The following is a 24,393-nucleotide window of genomic DNA, read 5'->3' as shown; positions in this document are numbered from 1 at the left end:
TTAGGTTTCCAAATATTTGTATTACTTTTTTATTGTTCATTTTAAATTTATTATCATTGTAGTAAAATAATGAATCCCTGTGGTATTGATTCTTGAAAATCTGAGAGGTTTTGTTGCTTATTATATATTCAATTTTCACAATTTTTTATATTGATTTGAATGTATTGTATATTCTCCATTTCTTGGATGTAGGATTCTTTATTTATCTATTTGATCAAGCTTGTTAATTTTGTTTTTCAGAGCTTTTATCTCTAGTTTTTTCAGGATTATTAATTAGTTTCTGAGAACATTGTGCTAAATCCCTCACTATGAAATTGGATTTATAAATCTTCATTATAATTCTCTGGGTTTCTTAATCTAATTCTGTATTGTAGCTGTGTTGTTACACATATACATATTTACGATTGTTACACCTTCTCAATAGACTATTAGTTTATTATTATATAGTACTTCTTTTTATACTAATTAATGTTTTTGCCTTATATAAACATAAATGCACGTCTGCCTAGTATTTATATTGCTACATCAACTTATTACATATTTACATAGGATATGTTCTTCAATACCATTATTCCCAGGCTTCCTTTATGTGTTGTGGTTGCTCTTATAAACAACATGTAGCTGTATTTTATGAGTTTAAAAATATCAAAGTGAAAATAGGAGGATATAATATATTTCATTCAATGTAAATATTGAGATTTTTAGACTTTATATCATTTGTGTTTTCTGTTTAGCACCCTTCTTCTTGGCTTTTACGTTTATTCTCTCCTCTGTTAGCTTTATAAAGAGATGCTATGATCTTGTCTGAGCTGACTCCCACTTATTTTCACCTCATCTCTGTTTTACCTTCACTTCGTGATCAAGTCCTATATTTCTTGGGCATTTTTACTCGGGGTTCAGGTAATACACACACACACACACACCCCCCTATAATAACTGAATCACCTTGAAACACATCAGGTGATTTTAGAAATATTTTTTAGTAATTTTCTGTTCTTCAACACTCATAACTGCCCAGATATTATTTGTAATCACTTGTGTAACTGTCCCAAATTTCAGAGTATTTTTCCAATTTCTCTTTGAATCAGATAAGAATCCAACAGGAAAACAGATACCATCCTGGTATTTTAATAGAGAGAATTTAATGTAACAAAGTAGTTAAAGGGAAGTTGAAGAATTATAACAGTAAAAGTGGATGGAACTCTCAGATAAACAGGAACTGTGGAAGCAGCAACCGCCCCAAGGGCTAAGGGAACCCAGAGCAGAGGTGGGGTAATTAGGATCTAGAAGTTTCAGAGGAGTCAGGGATTCAACTTAAACTTCAGAAAATGTGCCTCCCAGCTTGCTTTGTTGCCTTCCAGGGGGAGTAATGAGGCTGATTCTGGGAAAATCAGAAAATAAAGGCTGGAGAGGTGGGAACCAGCTGCCACAGCCCAGGTAGAGTTGTTGGGGTAATGCCCACAAGAACAGCAAACAAACAGGAAAGAGCAAGGTCCTCTTCCCCTGTTCTAGGCTCCTGGCCTCCTTTAGAGCTCCCTACCCACACAGCATAAGCAATTGTAAGCCACTAAAATCAATAATCCAAATGCCCCAATTTGGTTAACCTAAATTGTAAGCCTGGGTATCACATGCTGGGGTTTTCAAGTTTATCAGTAAAGAACAACCTTCTGCATCACTCATATTGAGAACTAATTAAGGGATAGAAACAAGAATTATTGAAAAAAAGACTCAATGGAGGATGTGGTTTAGATGTGATACCCAAATAGGTTTGTTAATTCCTTGCCTTGAATTAAACTTACCGCCTAGTCATAGGCAGCAAGCACTGTGACACCACAGGCCTTCCTTACAAGACTCAGCCTAGGTAAAATTTACAGCACAGAGGGCAGAAGAGAATGTGTGCTTCTTGCTAATGGTTGACACTCAGAGGGAAGGAGAGAGGAAGATGGGAAGCCATGCTGAGTTGCTCTTACAAACTTACAAATCAGGACTACTGTAAGTGGCATTCCCTCCACATGGATGCCTCCAAGGGAGAGGAAGTTGATCCTTTCTCATTTCCACCATACACCACTATCCCTAACACAAACATTACCCAGTACTTTACAAAAGCTTATAAGAACTGTATTATCATTTCTGGAATAAGCTTCCACTTTAGGTGAATAAATGCTAGTTTATGTTTTGTAAATATGGTAGGCCCCCTGTCCAATAACAATGTTCATTGGCTCGTGGATTCTCTGACAAATCAAATCAGGACCTGGGAGGCTTATAGTCTTATAAATGATTTGTTCTTGCACAAACCATTACTTGATTTATATACAAAGTATATGTTAATCCAAAGTGTATGTTTTATAATACCAACATTTTAAATGTATTAAAATATAGCTAATATTTTTAGTAAGAAGTTAAAATTTTAGCATTATATAATGATAAAAAAGACAACCTTAGTATGACTAGCTTTCCTGTCATATAAAAGTTTTTTAAAATCTTTAAAAAAGCAAAATTTTATAATTATTAAATGTGGACCTACCAAAAATCCTTAAACTTTTTCTAGTTTGCAAGACGTCAAAGTAAAAAAGCTTTCACAGCAGATAAAAATTAGTTAAATGATTACATTTCTACAAAAAAGTAATGAACTCACAGTTCATGCAACTGATTTAAAGTTATTTCAGTTGGTTTTCCAATAAAATCTTTTACCAGACAAATTTTGATCTCATAAACAGTTCTGATAAATTTCAGCACTGTAGTCTTATAGACGACAGAAGAAATTCAAAATAAGCAAATCATATGAAAAAGGCCAAACATTACAAAATATACTGCAATAATATATTTAACACAAAAATATATTACCAAAATTCAAAATAGAATGAACATTTTTACGGTCATCTTTTAAATAACAAAACATTTTCTAAACTGTTCACAGAAGTTTCAAACCTAGTGGCTCGCCCACTGTTGGGTGTGTATTATTTTACGGTCCTCCTCCTCTTTCTTCTTCCTTTCTCATCTTTCTTTTCTTCTTATTCTTTCTCCTCTTCCTATTATTCTTTTTCCTTCCTCTTCTTCTTTTGATTTTTTTCCTCTTCTTCATTTTTAAAAATCTGCTTATTCTCCCTGTTCATCTCAGAATCTTAGACTTCTTTATCACGGTCATCGTTATTATTTTCAACAGAGTTTCTTACTAATTACATTATCAATCCCGAAATTATTATCATTGGAAAAGTACTCCAATTCATAATCTGCAGAAGATTAACTTCAATAGCAGCTGACGGGTCTCCATTCTCAAGAACTTCAGAAAGACAAAATTATTTGAAACAAGAATCACTAGAAATCTTTCTACTGTTTGAATAGTTTCACATCCCTTACATTTCTTTTGTTTATTAATAGTTTTCAGAGTGACTTCCTCTATTTCTATCCATTCTATCTAAAACACTATGTAGCCTGTAATTTTTGGCCTATCAGAGAAGAAAGGATGAGAATTATGTGTCTGATCTCATTTTATATATTGTGGTCTAAAGGGATTCTGCAGCCAATTCCACAGAGAGGGTGGAGGAATGTGGGGGTACCTCCACACGTCCAACCATTCTCCGGACACCAGCTGGGTGGCCTACAATTCAACTCAATTCTGAGACTATCTATGCAGAGATAACATCAAATTCCACAGGTTAAGGGCTCAAGACTGCCCTCTGCCTCAGATGCCAACTTAAAGCCCAGGTTGTTACCTGTGCGTCTGACCAAGCGGCTTTAGATCAGAGGTTCCCATGACCCCCATCTTGGGTTCAATTAAATTGCTAGAGCAGCTCAGAGAACTCAGGAAACCCATTCACTCACTAGATTGCTGATTTATTACAAAAAGGGTATGAGTCAACAACCAGATGAAGAGATAACATAGGGGGATATCCTGAGCAAATGAGCTTCTGTCCTTGTGGAGTCTGGGGACTTGCACACTGGCAAGTGGAGGCGTTCTAGTTCCCCAACCTGGAAGTTCTCAGAATGCTGTCCTTTTGAGTTTTTATGGAGGTTTCATTATGATACTGGCTCAACACAAGGTTGACATAAGGGAAGTCATATTGTAGAAAAGAAACCATATTGTAACTTTGAATGACCTCTGACTAACTAACCCAGCCGAATATGCACCATCCAGGAGATCTAACTGCTCTGTAGATTTTACAACCCCTGCTAGCATATGTACCTCACAGCTGTGATAAGATAATAACTTTGTTCTTTCAAGATCCTTAGGAATGTGATGACCCCAAGACAGAGAGTCTATCTGGCATGGTGACTCCCAGTCTGTAACATCAGGGGATCTATATTCCTAATCCCCTCCTCTATAACCCACTAGCCTATATAACTGCTTCAAGATTCTGTGTCCCACTTATGATGGTTCTTTAGGACATTAGTCCCCCCATCTTCCAATTTCCTAGCTTATCGCTTACTAAAATGCCCTTTCTCTGCCACCATCTTGCCTCTTGACAATTGGCTTTTGTCTTGCAGAGAGCAGATTGTGCCCTTTGTGCAGTAACAGAGATTTGGTGACTCTGGTGGGACCTTAAGTCCTGCTCACAGCCAGTCAAGCTTGGATGGTGACCTGTCAGGTAAGTCCCAGAAGCTGCCAAGGTTCCCTTTGTTTTGGGAATCTGCCCTTCCTGCTCTCCCAGGCGGTCACCAACTGCCTCCTAAGGCTCCCTATGGTGAAAGGAGAAAGGCTACTTCTGGTGGGTCAACCGGCTGACATCTGGAGTAGGGTAAGTTGCTTCAGGGATGCACAACCAAGAACTTTCCTTCTCTTCCAACTGGGTCCCCTCTTTGAGAAGGAGGATAATTTGTTTAATAGGGCGCCCTGCCAGAATGGGAAGGTATATAGGATTTCACCTGGAATCTGGGAACAAGTTCACTGGTATCTGGTTTGTCTGTGTCTGTAAAGAGCTCCAGGATCAGACATCTTTTGGGTTAGTGACCTTGCTAAAATGTGCTTTTCCCTAAAATTGTCTAATATCTCATCAGGATAGTGGATTAGAGACCACACTGGTGAGAGTTGGTTACTGGGTTAAAGTTCCAACACTAGGATTGTGGGAGACAATATAAAAGCATTACAGCCATTGGCACACTCAAAAGGGTTGGGTTAGAGTCCCAAGCTCCAGGTTAGAGTCCTAGAGTATTGGATTTTGGTGTCTGTTCATGTTTGTCTATGTCTGACTGTTTTATTTAAAATTGGCTGTTTGAGGCTGAGTTTCTTGGTGATCATAACAAACTCTCTCTAGAAATTACCTTGTTTTTTGTGGCCACCTTGGGAAAAGCCCCCTAAAATGAGGATAACTGTAAACAGATGGCAAGATAAACTGGGATAATTTAAAATTATAGTGGCCATTTTGGGCTCTTATTGAGCCTCCAAACTAAGGAACAAGGACAAATCTTTCATCTTTAAAGAGTCAAGGGCTCCACCTTTTGAGCAAAAGTTTCCAGAAGCTGTAAATGTTTATAGAGAACAGCAAATCTTACCAAGCTTGTTTGAGTCCTGAGGGCTTGGCTTGATAATTATCAGGTTGGGAGGGAGGTCCCAAAATATGTGGTTGCCCACCATTTTGTGGTCAGAGATTGTCGGACAGAAAAGTGGGTTGCACTCCTATTTGTGGCTAAGAGTCCTACCAAATTGCCATCAGCCTCAGGGAAATTGCATTGGCCATTAGAAGAAAGCCTTGTGTTGGCCTTCATTGTAAGAGTCTTGATTTCAGGGATGACCAAAATTTTCGCCATCTAATTCTAGTTATAGTATAAATATACTTTTGACCAAAGGTGTCTAAATTCTGAAACAGTGGGAAACACTAATTCAATCCCCACCTGTAAACCCCTTAGGCTGCATTCTCCTGAATTGGGCAACTGTTAGCTACAACTACATAGTGCAAGCTACTGAATACTCGTTGGTTTATTGATCCTTCTCTTCCCAGAGACAGTCGCTATTTTTCCTCGTCTCTGTTTTTTTGGTGTCATTTGTCCTAAGAAGAAAATACCATAGGGCAAGATGCAGGCTTCTCCTTAAGCCTATTGTCTGGACAGGCCACAGTAAACTTTGCTGTAGGGCCCGCCTACAGAGTATGCATGTAAGGTGTTAGCTGTTGCTAAGGGACATCTTGGAAGCCAAAAAATGTCACAATATTGGTGGGCACAGCTAGAGCAGTTAAGAGGCATTAGGGCACTCGCCACCTCAAAAAGACTCCTATGATAGGATAAGTTGGTCATGGAATAGGGTAGATGACAAGAGGTCCCCTGCCAACCTCAAGAAGTTGCCCATGCAATGATGAGGTACTCAGTAAAGCATACACACAATGCCCAGCCCCGTAGAACCTCCTGCCTAGGTATTAGTCTGGCTTTGAGAGACCCAAAGTGTAGCTAAAGCCGTTAATGTGCATATAAGACGAGGTTTTGTTTTTTCTTTTAGTCTTGTTCTATGTCTTGAGAGCTTGGCTTTGTGACCTCTTCGGTCATGAGGGGTCCCAGTCCATCAGGGACCTTTGTCATCTCAACCTTTTCTGTTTGTTATTGCACTACCACCTGTGAAGCAGAAGCCTTTGCTTTCCTGGACTATTTTTGGAAGTGAACTTTCTGGATCTCATGAGGGCTGCTCCTTTTGTACTCTGTTTTGGGGGTGCCTCTTGCATCCATAGTTAAGATATAATTGTTTACTGGTTTGAGTTGCTATTAAGATCCTACTCATCAAAGGTCAGAGGATGGATCCTTAAATTGGAAAAACTAAGTTGAAAATGTATAGCTGAAGGGGTGGGTCAAACTCTTTCCAGATCTTTGGGGAACTGACACAACATCTTTGTCTTGCAAATCCCTGCAGGGCCAGAGATATGGCTCTAGAAGGTGGTTCAAAGTTCCCTTGTCCTTTTCCAATCCCGAAGCCTCCCCTATTCCTCTCAAAATGCTTGTAGGTATTGGGACGTTAAAAGTTGATAATGGAAATATCCCAGCAACTCTATCTTTGAGAAAACTTGAGTGGTTTCTCTGTGCCTTTGTGATGTAGTTGGACAGGTAGACTAACATATAGTGTCATTGGAGCTGCAACACAATTTCTGAGAAATCAAGAACAGTTGTCCTTAAAAAAAATCCCTACAAGACTGGAAGTGCAGCTCTAGAGGCAATTCAGTTTCTCTTATCTCAAAGAGCTTGCAAACCCTCTGGAGACTGTCTAGCCCATCACCAATTCCTAGGAATGAAGGACAAAAAAAAAAGGAAAGAAAAATGACCATAAGAGCACCCTCACCAAAAATCTAGCATCTTGAGTGTCTTCTCCATAATTATTAGTAAAAAGGCTTGAAACAAAATTTGGATTCATACCTAGGGAGCCTTGTATCTGATTCAATGCAGAACTTTAAAACAATAGCTTCTAGATCTAGCCTCCTATGCACTATCTTTCAACCACTTTTGACTGAGACTTTCTCCAAAATAACCAACCAAAACAATGTAGTTTTTTAATAGTGAATTCTACCAGCATGCACTCTTACTGTGTGATCATTTTCATTCCCATTATACCATTTTTATCAAAATTATATAAATAATATATATACCTATATATAGTCATATATATAATCACTCTTCAAACTGAATTCACATAAATTATATCATTTAACATTAATAAAAGTTATGTGAGGTATCTAGTTAAAGCATTGTTATCCATATCTGACCTAAGGTAAAGCCCAGGATTGGGGAGGTTAAATTATGCTTAGAGGCAGACCTATTTAGTAAGCCATGGCACAACCAAAAGGTGAATCCAAAATAGCAAGCACCTCAATTTAAGCCTGGGTTGGGTTCTCGCTTTTCCTCAGTCCTGTCAGCCTGGAGCACTGGTGAGGTAGGTCCTGCCTGTGTCTATAGACAGAAGGGGCAGGGAAGCTTCCTGGGAGGGCATTAATTATAAAGGAAAAGAAAACAAATGGGTAAATTTGATGATAGGAAAAAGGCTAGAATTATATGTCAGACGAGATACTGAGAACAGCATGGTGTCTTAAGATCGCCCCTTTGGAGCAGTGCCCTCTGGGGCTGTTCTTCTAGAGAGGCATGGTGGGGGATTGTAACTGGGAATGATTAGGCCACTAAGGTGAGGGTTTCTGTTCTTATCAAGGGTAATAAGCCCCCTAAAGATGGGCTGGCCAAAAGATTTACTCTTTCTGATGTTAATGCTTTGGCCGCACAATATAAGCTTTTTTCCCTCCCCTCTGCTCCATCATGTGGATGCCAAGTCTAACCCATGTTGAACTAAAATCTATGTTTTGGGAAGAAAGCTAATAAGAAGCACTGTGGATTGGGAATCCGTACAACCATGTTAAACTCCCAACTCCATCCTATTAGTGGCTGGGTGGGGTAGGGAAAGTGACTAAATCACTCTGAAACTTTTTCTCCTTATCTATTAAAGGAGGAAATAATATCTGGTTTACAGTGCTATTGGTGACAGAGAAATGGGATAACACCTGGGAGCACCTGGCAGAATCCTCAGCATAAAGTAAATGCATCCTTTTTCCTCTTGCCCTCAGACCTTTGAAAATGGTGACTAATGTTAAAGGAATACGTATATAAAGAGGTCATAACACCAAAATATAATTTGTGTATTAAAATCCTAAAACTCAAATATTGAAAATTAATAGTAATATCTCATATACTCAGGTATTTTCTGAAATTTATTAACAAAGCATGGTTTTGTTGTATTTTTTCAGTCAGAGCCACTCCTCAGATCCGCTAGAGGACAACTCTTGATAATTCATCTACGCAGCTATCTTCGCAGAAGCTTAGTCCTTTTGGTCTATTCTTTCTCAAGCATTTTTGAACTGACATAAGAATGAATGCCATCCCCTGATTTTTCTAAAGGGCCCTTGTAGAAAAATTCTCAATTCAAACCTATGGCTTATGTTTTATGTGAAAGAAATTATTCCGTATTTGCCTCTTCCTCTTCCCTTCTAGAGTTTTAACCTTAATAGAAGGTATATACATTTTAGACAATATGATAATTTTTCTAGGTATAGTTAGAATGCCATTTTTTAATGAAAATGTTGCCTGTTAATTTTCTTTTTACCTTTAAAATAGGGCACACAATAATTCCATAGAGCTTAATAGCTATTTTTAAAGCTAATGTTTATTTCTTTATTTGAATTGTTCTTTTTGTGGGGGGACAGGGGACCAGAGCAAGGCTTGTGGACTTCTGTGGGCAGAAAATGTCCCGAAACTGTGAAGGTAAGAAGACTAAGATAATGACCAGAGACAAAATGTTTTGCCCAAATGAACTAACAGATAGAATGGTCAGCAACTAGATTTTTTTTTGTTATTTTTTTGGTGAGGAGGATTGGCCCTGAGCTAACATCTGCTGCCAATCTTCCTCTTTTTGCTTGAGGAGGTTTGTCACTGAGCTAACATCTGTGCTAATCTTCCTCTATTCTCATATGTGGGACACCAGCACAGCATAGCCTGGTAAGTGGTGCATAGGTCCACGCCTGGGATCTGAACCTGTGAACCTCAGGTTGCCAAAGCAGAGCATAGGAACTTAACCACTAGGCAACTGGACCAGTCCAAGCAACTAGATTTTTTGAGAACTAAGAGGAAAATAGTGCGTTAGGAGAGAAGTGAAAGAGAAAACTTTCCCCTTTGCCTTAACTTCATGGAAGAAGAAAGATATGGAGTCATAATGGTATGTGAGAGAATTAGGGTGAAAAAATAGAAAGATCTATAGAAAGTGGATAGTAATATACTATCATCATATATCATGCACTTGAATGACATGTGACTCTACAAGAGTAGAGAGGAAGAGAAGAGAATTCAAAAGATACTATAGTCTCTGTGTTAAAGAAATCACCGTTTTCATACTGTGCTGGCCACTTAGGTCCTGATTGTGTTGAAAGAAAATAAATCACTCTTCCATACCATTCTGACCACTTGGGTCGAGAGTAAGTGACTTATATCACCTGGACCAGATGCTCTTTGGAATTTTGTTGAGGTTCCCACAAGTCCTTATCAGACCTGATTGTGCTATTGGTTCTAAGTGTTGATCTACAACGTTATGTGATGCTATTAGCTTCTCTTGATGCTTTCTTCCTTTTACAATATTTTCTTACTCCTATAATATTTTATGCAGTCATCATAATGGTCAGTTTTCACCTACACTAAGCTTTGTAAACTGAACTCTGGAAAATGTAACTCTCCTATAACTGACTATCATATTTATTCGAAACACAAACTCATTTCAATTAAATGGTGCAGAATTAAATGAAACAAAGAGCTTGATATTTCTCTGCCTCTCATATAAAAATAATCCATGAAATTAAACTTTGCTTTTTATAGAAATAGATTCAGATTCAGATGATATTTCAGAACCGATGGCATCATCCTTAGATTTTAAGTTCCAGACCAGGGTGTTGGCTCTACCCAGAGTCCTTACTGCATTTCCTAGCAGGGGACTGCTTAACCAAGGTCAGAATTTATTCTGTCTTGTTAGAGGTGCACTCTTGTAGCAGCATATATTACGGAATTACTAGCGTGCGCTTACAGCAGTAAGGGAGATGGAAATCATAGAGGAATTTAAGAGGAGATTTGAAAGAACAAAGCCTCAAAACAAACTGGATCTTGGTTAGTGCTGGGAACTGTCCATGGGAGTTCAAGGTTCACCTCCTGCACTAAATCACTTCATGACTGTTCTTCTCTAGTGGCCTGTGCTCTCCATGACTTTCTGCTTATGCTTTCCAGTCTGGCCAGTACCCCCTGTTAGGGACAGAGTCTGATCAATAGAGACTCTTAATATCGGAGATCTAAGACATGATATTTTAAGGTATTTGCATTACCATTCCCTCAAATCTCGTAGGGAACAAATCTTCCACCTTTGAGGCTCTCCCTGGTATCCCTCACATTGATCTCTCCTTCCACAGCACTCTCCTCAGGGCCCCCTTGACCTCTGCGTTCCTCAGGCTGTAGATCAGCGGGTTCAGCATAGGGTTGAAAAGACTGTAAAACAGGGAAAGGATCTTCTGCTGCTTCTCAGGATGGCGGGATTTGGGGGCCATGTACATGACGATGGCGCTGCCAAAGAAGAGCCCGACCACGCAGAGGTGGGAGGAGCAGGTGGAGAAGGCCTTTCTGCGGCCCTCCCCTGACTGGATCCTGAGGATGGCAAACAGGATGCGTGTGTAGGAGACCAGCACCAAGCAGAGGGGCCCAACTAAGATAAACACAGAAGCAGCAAAGATGACAACTTGGTTGAGCCTGGCGTCAGCACAGGCCAGCTTGAGGACAGACAGGATTTCACAGAAGAAGTGGTTGATTTCATGAGGCCCACAGAAGGGCAGTCTCAGAAGGAGAACAACATGGACCATGGCCAGGAGGGAGCCACATGCCCAGGAAGTGACGGCCTGAACAATGCACACTCTCCAGCTCATGATGACAGAGTAACGTAGCGGGTGGCAGATCGCCACGTACCGATCATAGGACATTATTACCAAGATGAGACACTCAGTGTGAGCAAAAGCCATATATAAAAAGGTCTGCATTATGCATGGGATGAAAGAGATAGTTGTTTTCTTGTTCAGAAGGTTTGCCAACATCTTCGGGACATTGTTTGAAGCATATGAAACATCAACAATGGCCAAGTGTGAGAGGAAGAAGTACATGGGTGTGTGCAGTCGAGAGTCCAGCCAGATGAGGCCCAGGATGACCCCGTTCCCCAGCAAAGTGAAGGTGTAGAACAGGGAGAAGAGCTCAAAGAGGAACATCTGTATCTTTGGGTTGAGTGAGAATCCCAGGAGAATGAATTCTGTGACCCATGTCTGATTTTCTGACATGCCCTGGCTGCAGTGCCTGTGTTGGTCTCTGCTGCTGCATTGCGCTGTCTGCTGAGGAGCAAATGCAGATCTGGATTAGGAATTTAACAGAAAGAGGAGGTTTAAGGTATATACAATGTGTTGACACAGCCAGGAACCCTTTCAGAGTCATTATGTCAAATCCTTTAATCCATAGTAAAGCAGAAAGAAAATCTGTTCAGGTAACTAGTGTAAGTGAACACGGGGTGTCAGATACCATTTTCATGTGTACAGAATTTTATTTAACTTTGATTGCAAGATCCATAATTTTACTATCATGATGGCAGCCACAGAATAAATTGTTTTCCAGAATCACTAATCATTTTATTTTTGAAAAAGACTCATAGCCATATTCTCATGTAGTCTTATTTCTAGTGTATTTAGTTTTCAAACTTTGTTGTCACTTTCCCTTTATCATTTAATTGGCTCTTGTTTTATAACTTGTGCAGAGTACATTGCACATAGCGAGTGCTCACTAAATAATTGTAGAATAAATATAGGAATGAGTGAACTAGGGAGTGAGATTAACGACTGCAACTTCACGGAGGTCTGTTTCCCTCTGTGTTCACTAGTTTTAGGGCTTTAGCAAGTGAAATTGGCACTAAGTTTTTACTTCTTGGTGTGGCACAAGAAAATCTGACTGTTTCCATTCTGGGCATGAGCATAGCGACATCATTAATCTGGTCAGCATTCATAGAAGTAATTTAGGGTGTAAGGTCAGGGCAAGAGGTTATCAATGTAAAGAATTAATTGTATAATATTCCTACTCCTGCCTTGCCCTACCCTCTTGCAAGGCTGCTCTCCTGGTTCTGAGTAGATGCTGTTTCTAGACCTCACCGCCTTTGGACAGTACCCAATACATTTGTTGGGTGGATGGATAGATGAATGGATGGGTGAACGAAAGGCATTACATTAGCAACAACATCCAAAGTGCATAGCCTGGAATTTAATGAAGTCTTTTGACTCTTCTTTCATTTTCTCTTGCTGCCATTCCACCAACCGTATGGCCACAGGGGTTACAGAAAGGGAAACGCTAAAATGTTCCATAGAAGTATACACTTACTACATGACAATTCGTGATATACATGAGCATCCTCAATGTGCAGCTTATGACGCCAGCTCCTCAAATTCCAACCCTGTTTTAAGCTCAGAAAGCTCCTGCCTAAACATTGAGCCTGTACTTCCCACTCAGTCTGCTGATTTCTGAAGCCCTTCCTTCCTCCAGACCCGAGCTTCTCTAAACTACCACACTCTACAAAAAGCCTTTACTCACTGTGGCACCAGCCCTGGTCTTATATCAGAAGTAGGATTAGATTTAGAGTAAATTGCACAGAAGTCAGGAGAGATTTTGAAGGTCAGAGCTGAGGATCTTGCTCCCTCCAGTCTCTGAAAGAGGGACTTCGCAGGTACAGGAGTGGTCCCTGTTCTCTTGACACAGGCTGATGCAGGGACTGGAGCCTGCTCCCTGTGAGCAGCAGCAGTAAAGGTTTTATGGTGAGCTCATCTCCACGCAAGCCCTCCCAGATTGTCCCTGAGTGTCCCTGAGGGAGAGGGGACAGGGACTCATAAGACATAGATACCATTTCTACCAAGAGAATCAAAAGTTGTTTTTCTTTCTGTCTCCATTTCTCTGGGCCCTGGGGATAGAGGTTCAGAAGAAAAGGAGCTGGCAGGTAATGATTTAATACTCTACTGGATCCATACACATGAACCTCATGTGGTAATAAGGACAAACATACTCCTGGGACTATATTGTAAATTATACTCCCCAAGTATTTGGGTGGTGATGAGTTCCTGGATCTCAGTCTTGCCCCAGATGGATTTAGTGGAGCTTGGAAGTGGCAGAACATCAGCCTTATGAGATAATGACCCTAAAATTGACATTGATTTCTTTTTCCTTTCTTCTTTAGATAATTCTAAGCAGGGTGTTGGTAGATAAGAAAAACACTTCCATCAACCTTCCCACGCTGTGCTGAGAAAGATGTTGAGACCTTTCCACGAGGTACATGAGATTTGATAGAGGTTATTGGAAGTAAGGGAAGACAGAAATAAGAGTAAAGCTGACCTTGAAGAGGTGTCATGGTAGAAGCCTTGGGATATATAGGGCAGCAAATGTTGAATTCATGCTTTTACCATGATATACTCATGAAACTCAATGAACCTTCTGAATAATGACGCCCCAGACTGAGGTGTTGTCTTTATATTCACATATAAAGCATAAACAGAAGATCCCTTGAAAAACTTCCTGATTGTCTCTCTTATGTGTATGTCAGGCCTGCACGCGCGTGCGTGTGTGTGTGTGTGTGTGTAAGTGAGTATGTATTTGTATGTACATTTGCTCAGTGAGCAACGTTTTGGAGACAAACATCCAAAATTCATTTATCAGAACACATTTGATTCTTTACTTGAGAGAGGAGAAGTAAATTTTGAACGTGTGAGCAATGTGGTTCTCTGTTAACAAAGCAGGAAAGAAAATATGCCTATGATTTTTGCCTCACAGCCGAATCAAGGATTAAAGCATGTATATTTCCATGGGCAGAATAATGAAGCTCAGGGAAGAATTGTTCTGAAACCTCTGGAGGAAAAATAGGAAAAGTTTAGAAGCTATGTACAGTAGTTTTAAAAATAGCTGCAGCACTTAATTAACAAAGACAAAATAATTTATTGACTACTTAAAATTGAAGAATTAAATAAAACATTGCCAAGATGATTTTCAATTATCTATATAGTGTTCATACATAGACTCTTCATATCCACAATTATCCATACGTAAATACTTAGAGAATAGGATGCTTAGACACTCTTCAGGAAGATGTCAGATGGATAGGATGAGCCAGAATTTACCTTAGGGTGTGAGGAGGCACAGCTAAGAGAAAACCATTATTATCCTTCAAGAAAAATATAGTGCTTTTTAGTATCATTTCTCATTTGCATTGACCTGTACAAGGGTGAGCATTACGCAACATGTATAGAAAATGTTAACTTCCAAAGTGCCTGTTATTAAAATGTTAACCAGAAATACTATACAAATGTACAGCCACTTCACTGTGAAAGTGAAAAGTAGTTATTACTCTATGTGAAACAAGGACTCAACTGATAGAATATGATACCAAGGATGGAGAGACAGAGGACCAAAGATTTCTAACATGAGACTTAGCAATAGTTTACCCTGCATTCAAAAGGAGCCTCTGTCAGTACTCTGGAGGCACCCTATACTCCAGCAACCTATCAATATTATTCTTAATTCCTCAACAGCCTTAGAAAGGGCTGATGATTCAGAAAGTAATGAATTTCATGCCTTCTCATTTTTTCTCCAAATAGAGGACAAAAGTCAACAGAGTCGCTCATATCTCCAGGACCTCAGTATAGACTCAAGAGGAAGGAGAAGAAGCAATTAAATCTTCAAACACAAAAGAATCAATGTTAGATATTCAGTGCATTAATAAATGTGATTCCAAAGGACAAAGTGAACATCTCTTAATTTGTTGTGTGGTTTTTTTGGAAAACCATAAATTCTCCCTCTACCTCTCAACTAAGCATTTGTTAGAGTCCTTAGGTGACAGAGAAGTGCTTCCTAAAGCATGATCCAACTGCCTCACACCTGTCAGAATGGCTATTATCAAAAAGACAACAAAAAACTGTTGGTGAGAATGTAGAGAAAAGGGAACTCTCATGCACTATTGGTGGGAATGTAAATTTATGCAACCATTATGAAAAACAATATGGAGTTTTCTCACAAAATTAAAAATAGAACTATCATACAATCCAGCAATACCATTTCTGGGTATTTATCTGAAGAAAACAAAAACACTAATTTGAAAAGATATATGCACCCCTATGTTCCTTGCAGCATTATTTACAATAGCCAAGATATAGAAGCAACCTAAGTGATCATCAGTAGATGAATGAATAAAGAAGTGATATATATTTATATGCAATGTTTATATGTACAATGGAATATTACTCAGCCATATAAAAGAATGAAATCCTCCCATTTGTGACAACATGGATGGATCTAGAGGGTATTATGCTAAGTGGAATAAGCCAGAGAATGAAGAATATCATATGATTTCACTTACATGTGGATATTTTATTATCCCACAATTATCTCTAAGAGAGAGAGTTTATGTTTATTCTTTGTCTTGAAAGCATTAATTAGTTAAATGAAAACACTTCATCTCTGCCTTTCTTAACCTCTGCAAGGCTTTATTCTAGGCATGGCCAACAAAATCCACTAAACTGATGCAAAGTCTCTTAACTTGGCTTCCAGCTTCCATTCCTGCCACTACACAAGCCGTTCTCTATACAGTAACAATTATTCTTTTAGAATGCAAAGCATGTTATATCTCTCTCCTACTTAAAGATGTTCAACACCCTCTCTTTGAACAATATGAAATCAAAATTCCCTTTGAAAGAGCTAAATGATGTGACCCTTCTTTCTTTTTAAACCACAGCTTTGTTTTTCTTCCACTTTGATCAGTGTGTTAAAGCCACACTGGACCGAGAACAAATTCTAGATTGTATCAAACTCCTTCCAGTCTCAGGGTTTCTGCGCTTGCTGGTCCCCATGCCAGGAGTATGTGCTCAGTTTAATTACTGCTTGTCCCCTTGTCCCCCAGCCACGCTATTATTATGTAGCACAGCAGCACGTGTCACAAACTGAAATTCTTATGCCCTTTCATTGTTTGTTTCTTTGTCTCTTTTCCTAGAAGAGAAGTCCTTAAGGGCAGGGACTATGTCTTGTTTCATTATACTGAAATCCCAGTAGCTTCTCACAGATGGTGCTCAATTAATTTGCTGCATAAATAAGTCAACAAATAAATGGTGATTAGGCTTATTTCATACGATTAATTGAAAATAAAATATATTACTCTCTTTATGTTTTTCATGAAATATGCCTTTTTATTGAAAAACACGATGTCTGTGTGGCCCTAGAAAAATAGATTTTCCTCATACGTTTGCTCATGGATTGCCACTGTCATTAAACTTAGAATGACTTGTAAGATACTCAGTTACAGATCTTCCGCTGCCCAACTTCTATCACTCCTGTTGTTTTCCCCTTCTGATCGCCTTTTCACTTCTTTCTCCTACACATTAATTTCTCCTTGCTCCCTTCTTCCCTTTACTGCCTTCTTCCTTCTTCTCTCCCTCCCTTGCTTTTACCTTGTTTGTCCCTAACTGTCCCTTCTCTTCTGTCTGTCCTCTTGGGCCCTTTCCCCTCAATACTTTGTCTTCTCTCTTCTGAATATAAATTGTTTCCAGGCACAGTTTGAACCGTAATTTAATGAAGAATCTCAAACAGAGGATTTGAAATAACAAGGTAACAAACAGCAAAAATTAAAACAAAGCCAAAAACAACAACAAAAAAGCTCTTTAGCAGCCTCAGATCTTAAAGTTCCTGCGCTGAATAATTCAGAGGGCACCTGTCGGTACTTCCCCTGCCTACACACCTCTAGGAAGGTATAAACGTGAAAGAATGCATAGGATACCTGAGTTAGAGCACTGTTGACTCAGCTATTCCTCCTCTTCCAGAGGGTCTAATTCTTCATTTTAAGAGAAATCTAATTTTAATTTTAATTTATCCTTCCCTCTTTCTTAACAAAGTTTATAGATGGATCTTTAATAACATAGCTAAAGAATAGGACTTTTCCAAGGTTTAATACTAGACTTCTTGTAATTATATTGACATTCCTTGTGAATATGGCTAGGCAGGAGCTAACGTCCATATGAGGAGGGCTCATGCTATCACCTATTGGTTAGTATGGAGTAGTAGCATTAACTCTCAAGATTTTTTTGTAAGTTTTTTTTATTCTTTTAAGGTGTTTCGTGCCTTTACATCCTAGACACATTGTAGCAGTGGAAGGTAGCAATATAAATATATATCTCCTCTTCTCAATGACAACTTGTATAACATAAAAAATCTAAAATATTTGTATATTAATCAAAGACTACTGGTTTGTCATTGATCAAGAGAATAAAAGGAGCTTCACATGTTTATAATCAGAATGCAAATAAGTCAAAAGGAAAATCTGGAGTGCTTGGACCCTGAAGTTCAAAGCAAGTTCCCCTCAAGTTTCTTAAGTCAAGATCTGGGTGAAATTCACGTGATTTGTTGACTACTGATGTGGAATTGTCCCACATACTGAATCTTAAATCTTCCCAAAGCCTGAAGACCGTGAGATGTCTCATCTGCATTACTCAGATCAGAGAGTAGATCAGATCAGATTAGAGAGGGAGATCAGAGGTTTGAGCTTTGGTGTATTCTGCTCAACTCTCATTATTTGAACAACATCTAAAGATGAATGGAAATTAACCATTGAGGTGAATTCCCTACCAGCCAGTGCCCTTTTGATAAATGATTTTGAAATAAATAAAAAATGTCTAGTTTAAATTTTGTGCATTCTGCTTAGTTGTATCCTCTATATAGACATATGTTTAGTTGCTAACTATGTCTAAAAACCTTGAATTGAGTTCACATTTATCTCCAGAAACATAGCCATTCATCTTCTAAGAGCTCAGCTGGTAACGATAATTGGCACGTTGGTTGAGTTCTTGGTACACGCCAGGAACTGTGCCAGGAACTTTGCATATATGCTCTCATGCAGCAGTTGTTAAAAATACATCAAAAAACTGAATGACTTCATATGAAAGAGAAAATTGAGACTCCAAGAAGTTAAGTAACCTTGAACCCAGTTCTGTCTGATTACAAATCCCAGTCCCGTAAGCACTGTCCTGTGCCTTGTCTGGTATGTTGCATTTGGTAAGCCCAGGAGGCGCATGAATATACCTGCCATATGGCAAGAAGGTCATGCTGACTGAGTTTCATTTGCCTTAGTGCTTGTTACACAGAACAATTTTTTAGATGCTTTCATGCATTTTTTATGTTAAATTAATGTACATGCTCAAAGCAGAAAAAAGTGAAATTCACCGATAAGGCCACCGTTTAGAGGTAAATTTTGTTAACATTTGCTGTATTTTTTTTGAGATTTCATGTATTTTTAACACAGATGAGCTCATACTCTACGTAAAATTTCCCATACTGCTGTACCACTTACCATAATAATCCAGGAAATCTATCAATAAACTTTTTTAATAGCTGTACAATATCCCATTGCTTGAGCACATCATAATTTACTTAATCATTTTCTGGATATTTAGGTTTTTCCCTATATCATAAATAATACAGAGGAATATTTTTATGCATAAAAAATTTCTTTAGTTGGGATTATTCAATTCCTAGAAATGATACTCACTAAGTGAAAGATTTAAATATTTTTATGATTCAAGTCAATATGGTCAGACAGATGAGGGAGCCTTGCTCTATTACCTATTAGCTGTTTCCATCATTTCTTCTACATTTATGAGTTGTCATTCTTCTGCTAGAAAAGAGCATACACGTCTCCCACTTATTTTACTGGTCATTTATTTGTTTATATCAGTATGAACTCAAGAATCCATATTTTATTCCATGGATTGTAACATGTTACTTTCAATTTTTGTTTTACTTGGCCAATGAGAGTCCTTTCAAGATGACTCCTGTATCCTCTTGTTTTTTTTGAGTATTTTCTTATGCAAAAGATGTTGCAACTCTTCTTGTGTTTTTTAATTTCATCTTCCCCTGGAATTAGCCATTTCTTCAGGGAGACCTGTTCCTTTTAGTGGAGAAGATATTTAAAAACCAAGATCTGAGCTTTCAGTGTGCTCACTGACAGTAGGGTGTCAGTGTTTCTAAGCCCTCCAAGCCAGCAAACAGAGCTAGGACTAAATGCATTTACATATTTACATACTCACACACTTACATACAGACATACATCTGTAACTATTTCTCTATTTATGTGTATACTTTAAAACAGTATTTCACTAAAAAATGATAAATTGTACTTCATCAAAATTAAAAACTTTCGTTCTTTGAAAGACACCATTACAAAAATGAAAAGGCAAACCACAGAATTGAAGAAAATATTCACAATACATATTTATGACAAAGGACTTCTACCCAGAATATACAAAGACCTCTTAAATTTAATAAGGACACCAATGATGCAAATAATGAATGGGCAAACGGTTTGAACAGATACTTCACAAAAGATGATATAAAAATGGCCAATAGGCACAGTAAAAGATATTCAGCTTCATTAGTCATCATAGAAATATATATTAAAACTAGGAGACACCAGGGGGCTGGCCCCGTGGCCAAGTGGTTAAGTTTGTGCGCTCTGCTGCAGGAGGCCCAGTGTTTCATTGGTTCGAATCCTGGGCGTGGACATGGCACTGCTCATCAAACCACGCTGAGGCAGCGTCACACATGCCACTACTAGAAGGACCTACAACGAAGAGTATGCAACTATGTACTCGGGGGCTTTGGGGAGAAAAAGGAAAAAAAATAAAATCTTTAAAAAAACCCAAAAAACTAGGAGACACCACAATATACCCACTGTAATGGTCAAAAATAAAAAACACAATTGTGAGAAGATGTTGATCAACTGGAATTCTCATATATTGCTGATGGGAATGTAAAGCGGAACATTTTTTTCAGTGCCATATAGACTAAAACATACACTTCTATGTAGTAAAGTAAGTAAATATTTCTAGGTATTTTCCAAATAGAATTAAAGTGTATATTCACACAAAGACATGTACACAAATATTCAGGGCTACTTTAAAAAAAAAAGGCAAAAACTAAAAGCAATCCAAATACCAACCCACAGTTGATGGGTAAAAAAAAAAAAAGGGATACCACTCAAAAAGAAAAATAAATGAACTACTGATACATGCATTAACATGGATGAACCGTAAAAATATTTTAACAGAAAGAGGCTAGACAAAAAAGAGTATATTCTGTATTATTGCATTTATATGAAGTTGTGGAATAGGAAAAACTAACCTATAGTGACAGAAATCTACAGTGGCATATCAGTGGTTGCATAAGGCAGAGGGTGAAGGGGCATTAACCCACTGTAAAAGGACACCAGGAGAACTTTTTGAGTGATGGAAATGATCTACATCCTGATGATGTTGATTTCTCATAACTCATGGGACTGTACTCTTAAAATACATATACTTAATTGTCTGTAAACTATTGCTCAATAAAGTTGACTAAAAACCAAAATTACTTCATATTGATTCCTCCAATTCCAACCCTTCCCCTCTGGGTCCTTTCTAGTCTATCCCCATTCCATAGTGGCGAGTACCTTTTCCAGTTATGAGAAAGTCCTCAAAGTATTTGCTTATTTGCTCAATGCATCCAACCTCCCAACTGTGCTGCCTCCATACTCTGCATCCTGGAGTGCCCCCAGTGCAGGTGCACAGATTCCTGCACCACCCTCCCATCCACACCATGCAATTGGCTGATTGCAGATTTCTTCTTATAGGAAAAGACAGTGAAAGATAGGAATATCTAATTATTGCATTTTATAGTTTTGTTCTCTTCTCTTCATCATCACTGTTTCCACTGATGTCTTCTTCTTCTTTTTTTCTTGGTGAGGAAGATTGGCCCTAAGCTAATACCTATTGTCAATCTTCCTCTTTTTGCTTGAGGAAGATTGTCCCTCAGCTAACATCTGTGCCAATCTTCCTCTATTTCTTTTATGTGGGACGCTGCCACAGCATGGCTTGATGAGCGGTGTGTAGGTCCATGTTCGAGATCTGAACCTGTGAACCCCAAGCCACTGAAGTGGAGCATGAGAACTTAACCACTATGCAACCAGGCCAGCTCCCTCTTTTTTCTTTTTATATTTGTCTCTCACTGGAAACTCCATATACGGAGTTTTACATAGGGTGATAGAATGGTCCTGCTAGCCATTTTGCTGAGATTCCCTCAAATATGAATGTCTCCTGGGCTGTTTGGCTTATCCAATGAGTTCTTCAACTTTTGTCTAACTGTGAGCAGCAGGTGTAGAATGCACCTGAGTGTGAGAGATTGCAATACAGAGAGAATAATTAGGCTCACACTCTCATCCTTCAGTGCTCAGGCTTTCACCTAATTCCTCTGTTGTCACACCCAAGCCTTACTGCCTCTGCTTTGTCTGGGATCCTAGAATCTAGGGCTTTTTATCTTCAATCTCTCCATAGAATGAGCTTCCAGGCCCCTCTGCCCAAGGTGGGTTATTGCCTAGCTGTGTGGGGGTGCTGCAGACTTCAGAAGATCCAACCACTGTAATAACAGACTTTCATCTCATCCTCCTGTTTTCCTTCTTTGCAACTCCCACCCTCCATTGTTGCTACTGTCCTCAAGTCTGCAGCTTCTCAGGGACTCTTGGAGGTAACGTGTCTTACTTTCTATTGGTTTCCCCTTCTGCATGCTCATTTGGTAGCTTCTTCTCTAATAAGTTAGTTATTTCTCCATGTGTTTCCCATATTTGAAAAATCTCTTGCAATTTCTCTTGTTTACTTATGTCTGCTCTGCCATTCTATTTGTTCCTGTGGGTTATACCTTTTACTCTATTGCCATTTCAGTGGTATTGGAAGGGAGAAGAGATAAACACGTATAACAAATCTTCCTTACTCTAAGAGACCACTTACTATCATGTAAAATTGTATATTTACATCAACTAATTCCTCACTCTAAGAATTATCTCTCTCTAAAATGAATTGAATTCAATTTCTCTAAATTTTTACAAAATAAAATTTCCCTAGCATATTCAGGAAAACCTTTGGACTATTTGTATCTTGCTGGCTTATTTTCTCCAGGAGATATTTGAGAAATGGGAGAATTGTTTACTTTTTAAATCATAATGTGAAGGCTCTTTATTAAATTCCATTAGAGATATGATGTCTATCTTATCAATGTCTGTCTTGCCTGGACTATCTGTAATAAATCTAATCCATCCCAGGTTCTTCTTCCATTTACCTTGATCCCAACCCTACTCGATTGGCATATTTGATAAATGGTGAGTATGAAAACCAATGTGCATGCAAGGTCAAAGAACTCAAAAGAATTGGTCAACTCAGCAATAAATATCAGTCTATTCCATTACTTGGCTTCATGGACCCAAAGTCAACTTCTACAGAACAGTTTGAATTAAATGTTTTTCTTCATGAATTAATTGGTTCAATTAAATGTCCAAACTGGTTTGTGTATATACGAGGATATGTACACATTTTTTGTATGTTCATTTTCTGGAGGAGAGGGAATCACTTGCCACACCCATCAGGTTAATTAAGGACCTGAGGGAGCCCGAGTCTGGGGATGGTGTTGGTGAGAATGTATTTATGCTTCTCACCGAAGATCTGGTCAGTACTCCAGCTTCTCAAATCACTAGCCAACAGGACATAGCTGAGACGTCCAAAGTCTGCACTCAGATATGAAACTAACTGGAAGAGCCTCACCTATCAGTGATCTATTAAAACCTTCTGGAGGACTTCTCTCCATTCCTCCTTCCCTCAGTGGCTGTGAGCGAATTAGAGAGATTCTAGTTGAAAGGACGGTGCACCTCTGAGCCTGCCTAGGGAAATGACCTTTGGGGCTTCTCAGAAGTTTTCTTGCCCTTGCTCCCTGAGGGCTCTTGTAGCATCAATTGGTTCGCTAAAAATCCTCAAGGCTCAGGAGCCGTTTAGAGGACTCATTAAAAAGACACAGTTGGAAAGTTGCCTCAGACATCTTGGCAAAGATGAAAAACACCTTTTTAATTGGTCTCGAAGGAATAGAAACTATTTCAGGATCTAAAACCTAAGTGTCAGAAAAAAATCTCCTAGTGGAGTTCATTAAAACTTTGCCACTATTAATTACAGCGGGAGCACTCTCAGCAGGCAGTTGCTCAAAAGACCATGTGGGCACTTGGCCTTTTGGTAAAAAGTCCTGGTTGCTCAGCTGTGAGGCCCCAGAGTTAATGTTTAAGTGGAGTTTGGGGAACCCTCTTTGGAGATTGGAGCTCCAAGTGTCTTGTCAATGGGTTGAGTTCTTTTTCCATTCACACATTTAGATAAGAGAATAATAAACCAAATAAATGCATATATTCCAGGTACAGTGCTAAGATCTTTATATGAATGATTGCCAATCATCAAAATAGTATTTAAAAGTGAATATTTATTTCCTTCCTGTTTACAAAAGAGGAAGCAAGTTCGATAAAGTTAAATAATCCATCCAAAGTCATGTAAATGACAGCCTCAAAATTTAAAGCTAATTCCAAAGCCTTTTCCATTTTTCTGCTGATAGAGTCCAGCATGAACTCAAGTGTACTCTCTCTAGACCTACTCAGTGTCTCTAGGTCAGCCACCCCAACAACCACCCTATACAATTTTTCCTTGGCCACAGCAAGGAAGACAAAACATGGCACCATTAACTGAAGACGATGATAAAGGATATAAGCTAGAACTTCTTCAAGTTAACATTATTCCAATATTCAACATCCCCTGATGCTATCACGTGTCTGTCCTAGTTGCTATTAACTCTGGGTCTAACACCACCATCTCTTTGACACATAGTTCTTTTAGATGTCTTTGCTGGTGCACTAATACAATAGAATCTTTCTCAATAGATAGTTACCAAACTGATGCCAACTTATTCAACCCTCTCAGTTCCTCTGTAAGCCTTAACTAAGGCCCAAGGCATGGGGGAATGATTGGGGTT

The 24,393-nt window shown here is 38.8% G+C and overlaps 1 protein-coding gene across 1 annotated transcript; it reads right to left on the bottom strand.

The window, feature by feature from the left end:
- Window positions 1-10,874: 10,874 nt before the first annotated feature.
- LOC124244115 (olfactory receptor 2A5) lies at window positions 10,875-11,807 on the bottom strand. Its single transcript, XM_046670474.1, has one exon. The coding sequence runs from the start codon at window positions 11,805-11,807 to the stop codon at window positions 10,875-10,877; it is 933 nt and encodes a 310-aa protein (XP_046526430.1).
- Between the last annotated feature and the right edge of the window lie 12,586 nt (window positions 11,808-24,393).

This window comes from Equus quagga, chromosome 8, assembly GCF_021613505.1.
Source record: "Equus quagga isolate Etosha38 chromosome 8, UCLA_HA_Equagga_1.0, whole genome shotgun sequence".
NCBI classification, from domain to species: domain Eukaryota; kingdom Metazoa; phylum Chordata; class Mammalia; order Perissodactyla; family Equidae; genus Equus; species Equus quagga.
The sequence above is the reverse complement of the archived record's forward strand: the minus strand, read 5'-3'. Positions and strand labels throughout refer to the sequence as shown.